The 7,500-nt window shown below is 43.1% G+C and overlaps 1 protein-coding gene across 1 annotated transcript in view; it reads left to right on the forward strand.

Moving 5' to 3' along the window:
- The first annotated feature begins 3,342 nt into the window (after positions 1 to 3,342).
- The window catches only part of LOC143285106 (chorion peroxidase-like), a 22,224-nt gene continuing 18,066 nt past the window's right edge, over positions 3,343 to 7,500 (forward strand). Inside the window, exons 1-3 of the mRNA XM_076592319.1 lie at positions 3,343 to 3,546; positions 3,965 to 4,056; positions 6,009 to 6,135. Coding sequence (XP_076448434.1) covers positions 3,474 to 3,546; positions 3,965 to 4,056; positions 6,009 to 6,135 — 292 coding nt within the window. The 5' untranslated portion in view covers positions 3,343 to 3,473. The remainder of the gene's footprint in view (positions 3,547 to 3,964; positions 4,057 to 6,008; positions 6,136 to 7,500) is intronic.

Genomic DNA, 7,500 nt, shown 5'->3' on the forward strand with positions numbered 1-7,500 from the left:
GTCGACAAGTTTTGCTACCTGGGCAGCACCCTATGCAGCAACGGAGCCCTTGATGCAGAAGTGACGCTGCGCATCGCCAAGGCCAGCTCCGCCTTTGGCAGACTCAACAACAGGCTGTGGAACAACAAAGGCATCAGACTCAGCACCAAAATCAAAACCTACAGAGGTGTTGTGCTGACCACCTTGTTGTACTGCTGTGAAACATGGACGACGTATCGCCGTTATATTCAACAACTTGAGCAGTTTCACAAGAGATGCCTACGAAAGATCCTCGGCATAAAGTGGCAAGACAGGGTCTCCAACCTACAGGTCCTAGAGAGGAGCGGCCTGCCCAGCATCAAAAGCCTGCTGATCCAGTGCCAGCTAAGCTGGACAGGACACATTGTCCGCATGACAGACAGCAGGATCTCGAAGATGCTCTTGTATGGCCAGCTGAAGGAAGGCCACCGCGAACTTGGAAGACCCTGCAAGCGCTTCAAGGACACCTGGAAGACAAACCTCAAAGCCTGTGACATAGACATCGCGTGTGGCGTCTCTTCTTTGTAAGGTGGAGCTCTCGCCACTGAAACGTAAAGGCCGGCCCACTACAAGCGTTCTACCATTACCAGTCGCAAGATCCAGACTGTTGTGTGCCTGCTGCTTCTTGGTGAACTGGCCAAACGTGCTGTCAGCGAAGGAACCAAGGCTGTCACCAGATACACTGGCAACACTGTCATGATGGTTAATATAATCATTGTCGTTTTTATGTTTTCACCATTATCCATAGGATTCATTCCTGGATACCGCTGTACTTCCTCGTGTTTGTTTCACTTTGCTTTTTATATAAGTTGTCTTGTGTATGTACATATCTTACATTTCACAGAAATATAACCGTTTCAGACGGGGAAGAAACCCCAGACGCAAGTAGACGAGTGTACCTACATACCTACCTTCCAAGGGAATCGTTTGGACTGTGTTATTTTGCCACGTATACGTATATGCATTGTAATGTCGGGGCGGGGATTTGACGGCAGCCTGACCACTGTTGACAACTGCTGACCACTACCAACAGCGTCCAAAGCGCCAAACTTGTCAAGTCTAGGCAGACAACCTTATGAAATGCTTCTTATGCAGCATGCATCTGGTCCCACCAGCCGGGTGTCGGGCGTACAAAACACTTCATGTCGAACGAAATGGATTTGTCATAGTGTGGCTGAGTGATGATGTTGGATAAGAATATAGCTTTCTTGTTAAGAGGGAAAAAACAAGAAAGAAAAAACTCTGTTGAGTTAAGAGGGAAAAACCAGGGATTAAGAAAGGAAAAACAAGACAGAACAAAAAAACAACAACAACAACTTATGTTGAGTCAAGAGGGGAAAAAACAGGAGAGAAAAATCCCAGACTCATTTATGCCACATGCAATTCTGACATTCAGAAATAGAGAATAATGATACATTTAAATGGTTCCATTCTCATAAACACGTTTTCCATGCTGAAAGATACCTGATATTCATAATAAATAAATAGCATAGGGATAGTTTGATAAGATTTGGACTAAGAGTAAGTGGACTTTGCAATAACAAGCTTTCTTTTTTTTTTTACTTTTTTTTTATTTTATAGATGGAACAGTATTAAACTCCATTTGTCCATCACGTGAAATCGAAACAGAGAATGAACTGTATTTTCTGTTCCACTGTACAGAGTGATTCTACCGATACCCGGCACAGCTGCTATAGTCTCGATTGATCCTATCGGAATCCTGAACAAATCGTCTCGTAAAATAATATTCTCTCTTGCAGACATGAAAACATCGTGCACTGTATGGCAAAATACATTGCCAAAGCAAGGCAAATTAGAAAAAAAGCAACAAAAAACAAAACAAAAAAACTTGTGACCTTGTGACTTGCAAATAATTGAAGTTGATCGGTTGTCCGTTTTCTCTCTCTCACTCTGTGTGTGTGTGTGTGTGTGTGTGTGTGTGTGTGTGTGTGTGTGTGTGTGTGTGTGTGTGTGTGTGCGTGCGTGTATGTGGTTGTGTGTGTGCGTGTATGTGTGTGTGTGTGTGTGTGTATGTGTGTGCGTGATATGCTTGCGGATGTGTGTGTGTGTGTGTGTGTGTGTGTGATATGCTTGCGGATGTGTGTGTGTGTGTGTGTGTGTGTGTGTGTGTGATATGCTTGCGGATGTGTGTGTGTGTGTGTGTGTGTGTGTGTATGTGTGTGTGTGTGTGTATGATATGCTTGCGGATGTGTGTATGTTTAGGACATGTGAGGCGGAATGATGGGGTGATGGTGACGCAGGTGTGTGTGAGTGTTCCCGGAATTGTGTTCTATCATATGTAATGCCCCCCCCCCCCCCCACCCCACCCCCCCTGTCCGAAGGAGTTCATTGCTGAATGGACAATAAAGTATTTGTCATTGTCATTGTCAATCTGTGTGTGTGTGTGTGTGTGTGTGTGTGTGTGTGTGTGTGTGTGTGTGTGTGTGTGTGTACGCGCGCGCTCGCGCGTGTTTGTTTGTTTGTGTGTATTGTGTGTGTGTGTGTGTGTATGTGTGTATGTGCGTGTGTGTGCGCGTGCGTGCGTGCGTGCGTACGTGCGTGTGTGTGTGTGTGTGTGTGTGTGCGTGTGTGTGTGTGTGTGTGTGTGTGTGTGTGTGTGTGTGTGTGTGTAGGCGCCCGCTCCCACGAGCGTTCCAACGTTTGAATCATGTTGGTTCCGATGTGAATGAATAATTATTGATCTGTGAGTACAGTACCATGGGTCGTTCAGTCCCACTACTGGGTTCAACCAAACATGCATGTTTCACAGCGATGACTTGTGTTCCACCCTGTCTTGATAACTGTCCCTGTGCCCCCTATAACCCTCCCCTTGACACGGGCCAAATGGCCTTGTGATTGAAATGTTCGAGTTGGAGTTGGAGTTCTCTCTCTCTCTCTCTCTTTCTCTCTTGTGTAAAATTATGCACTTACGTAAGCTGAATGCGTGTTTTCCCACAGTGTGTGTGTGTGTGTGTGTGTGTGTGTGTGTGTGTGTGTGTGTGTGTGTGTGTGTGTGTGTGTGTGTTTTACACGGAAGAAAACCCATTTTTTAAAAAGAAAAAGAAAAAAAAGGATAATAAATGCACGTGACCGAACAGCCAATCATCTTCAAGCTTTGAAGCCATCGATGCGATAAGGACCCCTGCTGATGATGTCATTAACTGTTAATGTACCCCCCGGAGAGATAGGACTGACGACAACATGAAAGCCAAACAAGGAAAATCCTGAACTGGGACCCAATGTGCGTCCGTCTCACAAAGGATGAAGCTAGGTATATATATATATATAAGCCAGGTAGGTATCTGAGTGAAGCTAACAGGCCGAGTCTTCGTCTCTTGAACAACATCACAGAAAGAGACGTCGCCATTTGATCTAGAAAGGGGGGAAGGAGAACGGGAGAAAGCCACAGAGAGAGAGAGAGAGGGAGTCAATAGAATAACACCAGACAGAGAACCATGGACAGTTTTGTCAAGCTTTGTCTCTCGATGCTGGCGATTTTCGCTTTTAGCGACGTCCCTTTGATCTCAGGTGAGAGAGAGAGAAAGAGAGAGAGAGAGATTGACGCACACACGCGCGCACGCACGCACACACACACACACACACACACACACACACACACACACACACACACACACACACACACACATATGTATGGAGAGAAAGGGAGGATGGAAGGAGAGAGAAAGATTGAGAGGAAGAGAGGTACTGTGTGTGTAAGAGAGAGAGATAGAGATAGAGGGGAGTGGGGGGACTGACTGACGAGACGGACAGACTGACTGGTAACACAGCATAGTACAACACAGCATAGTACAACACAGCACAACACAGCATACCACATCACATCACAGCACAGCACAGTACAACACAGCACAGCACAACACAGCACAGCACAGCACAGCACAACACAACACCCACTTGACCATCACATGCCTGTCATTCTCCTCAGGCCGCCTTGTCGGAGACCCCGAAATGTTAGCAGCTGGATCCACAGGGCTGATTGAGACTGTGGCCTTCGACATGATTGAACGTGGTAGAACGGTAAGACACCCGCCTGTCTGGTCCCTGGCTTGTGTGTGTGTTTTTTTGTTGTTGTTTTTTTTGTGTGTAGTGATTGGGTTGTAGGCGTGGGTGTGTCTGGGAAGATGGCTGGCTCGCTTCTTGCTTCTTTTTTTTGTTTTGTTTGGTTAGTTAGTTAGTTAGTTAGTTAGTTAGTTGGCTGGCATCTTTCGTGGTTTCGTTGTTTTTCGGTTTCTTTCTTTGGTTGATTGTTTGGTTGTTTGGTCTTCTATAAGGCGAGCGAAACGCTGCAAGAATGTAGCAAGCATTTCGTCATCTTGTTGTTGTAGTAGTTGTTGTTAATGTTGTTGTTGTTCTGCTTCTTCTTCTTCTTCTTCTTAGTATTATTATTATTATTATCATCATCATCATTATCATCATCGTCATTCTGGTCACTATCACCAATATTGCCCTATCGATGATGGCAATTCATCTTTTCTCTCTTTTGTCTCTGTCTGCCTGTCTATCTGTCTGCCTGTTTATCTCTCTCTCTTTCTGTGTCTATCTAGCTATGTACACACAGACACAGACACTGACAGACACAGACACAGAAACACACACACACAGACACACAGACACACACACACAGACACACACACACAGACACACACACACACACACACACACACACACACACACACACACACACACACACACACACACACACACACACACCAGTACTACCCCAATACCGATGGTGGTCAACCACCAAATTTACAGGTCTGCCAGTATATTATATATTTTTTTTCCATCATCATCATCAGCAGCAGCGTTGTCATTATCATCATGGACAACAAACATCATTGTTGTTGCCATCAGTGTTGTCATTATTGTTGGTATTGTTGATGAATTATCGTTGTTCTGCCTTTCATCATCTTTATAGACAACAAACGTCATTGTTGTTGTCGTCAGTGTCATCGTCATTGTTGGTATTTTTGTTGATGAATCAGCATTGCTCTGCCTTTCATCATCATCATCATGGACAATATCATTGTTGTTGTCATCATCAGTGTTATCATTATTGTTGGTGTTGTTGATGAATTATCATTGCTCTTGCCTTTCATCATCATCATAGACAACAAACATCATCGTTGTTGTCATCATCAGTGTTATCATTATTGTTGGTATTGTTGATGAATTATCATTGCTTTGCCTTTTATTATCAACATAGACAACATCATTGTTGTTATCATCAGTGTTATCATTATTGTTGGTGTTGTTGAAGAATCAGCATTGCTCTGCCTTTCATCATCATCATGGACAACAAACATCATTGTTGTTGTCATCAGTGTTATCGTCATTGTTGGTATTGTTGAAGAATCAGCATTGCTCTGCCTTTCATCATCATTATAGACAACAAACGTCATTGTTGTTGTCATCAGTGCCATCGTCATTGTTGGTATTTTTGTTGATGAATCAGCATTGCTCTGCCTTTCATCATCATCATCATGGACAATATCATTGTTGTTGTCATCATCAGTGTTATTATTATTGTTGGTGGTGTTGATGAATTATCATTGCTCTTGCCTTTCACCATCATTAGAGATAACAAACATCATTGTTGTTGTCATCAGTGTTATCGTAATTGTTGGTGTTGTTGAAGAATCAGCATTGCTCTTGCCGTTCATCATCAACATAGACAACAAACATCATTGTTGTTGTCATCATCAGTGTTATCATTATTGTTGGTATTGTTGATGAATTATCATTGCTCTTGCCTTTCATCATCATCATAGACAACAAACATCATTGTTGTTGTCATCATCAGTGTTATCATTATTGTTGGTATTGTTGATGAATTATCATTGCTCCTGCCTTTCAGCATCATTATAGATAACAAACGTCATTGTTGTTGTCATCAGTGTTGTCGCTATTGTTCATGAAAAATTATTATCATTGCTCTTGCCTCCCGCCCCCCTCCCTCCTCCCCCCAGACGTGCCCGGTAGACCCCAACGACAACCGCTTCCGCACAATCACAGGCAGATGCAACAACTTCTGGAACAAAGGGGCCTCCAACCTGCCTCTGGACCGTCTCGTCAGTCCGCCCGCTTATGAGAATGGTGAGCTGAACGTAATGATAGGAATGATGATAACAGCAATAAGAACAACTTCTTCTTCTTCTGCGTTCACCCGTATGTACACGAGTGGGCTTTTACGTGTATGACCGTTTTTACCCCGCCATGTAGGCAGCCATACTCCGTTTTCGGGGGTGTGCATGCTGGGTATGTTCTTGTTTCCATAACCCACCGAACGCTGACATGGATTACAGGATCTTTAGCGTGCGTATTTGATCTTCTGCTTGCATATACACACGAAGGAGGTTCAGGCACTAGCAGGTCTGCACATATGTTGACCTGGGAGATCGTAAAAATCTCCACCCTTTACCCACCAGGCGCCGTCACCGTGATTCGAACCCGGGACCCTCAGATTGACAGTCCAATAAGAACAACAACATTAATGATTATAGTAATGATAGTAATGATAATGATAACAACAATAACAGCAATAACAATAGTAATAATAATAGTAGTAACAACAACAACAATGATAATAATGATAAGAAGTCCTCTGCCTCTGTGTGTGTGTGTGTGTGTGTGTGTGTGTGTGTGTGTGTGTGTGTGTGTGTTTAGGTGTGTGGGTGCCTGTGTGTGTGTGTGTGTGTGTGTGTGTGTGTGTGTGTGTGTGTGTGTGTGTGTGTGTGTGCTATTAGTTAATGTAATACCAGTGGTCTTTGAATCTATCTGATTTACGCTTTTGTGAGTCAAATCTTTTTTTCTTCTTCTTCTTCCTCTTGTAAGTTATTGCGTGTGTTTGTATGTGTGTTTAAAGTTTATTGTAATGCGCTTTGAGCTCCCTGTAAGAGAAGAAAGCGCTCGACAAGTATTTGAATATTATCATCATTAACAGAAGAAGAAGAAGAAGAAGAAGAAGAAGAATGTATAATTGTTGAGCGCTTCCCTCCCTCAAAGGGAGTTCTAAGCGCTTTTCAAAAAAATAAAATTAAACACACACACACACACACACACATATATATATATATGTATGTATACGAAAGGAAAGCAGAAATTAAATAAATAATGATTTATCGCACATAAGCATTAACACAGATTCGAAGACTACGCGTATTACATTACAGAATCACACACACACACACACACACACACACACACACACACACACAGAGTTTGCATGGCTTGTAACTGAATGTCAATATCAATAACATAAATGTCTTACAAATCATCACCAGTATGTGAGAGACGGGACATCATTTGTATTTGTGTTTGTATTTCTTTTTTTCATAACAGATTTCTCTGTGTGAAATTCGTGCTGCTCTCTCCTACACTACAGCGCCACCCCCCTTTTTTGTATTTTTTCCGTGGGTTCTTTTACGTGCGCTAAATGCATGCTGCACACGGGACCTCGGT

The sequence above is a fragment of the Babylonia areolata genome, chromosome 8, assembly GCF_041734735.1.
Source record: "Babylonia areolata isolate BAREFJ2019XMU chromosome 8, ASM4173473v1, whole genome shotgun sequence".
Classification (NCBI taxonomy): domain Eukaryota; kingdom Metazoa; phylum Mollusca; class Gastropoda; order Neogastropoda; family Buccinidae; genus Babylonia; species Babylonia areolata.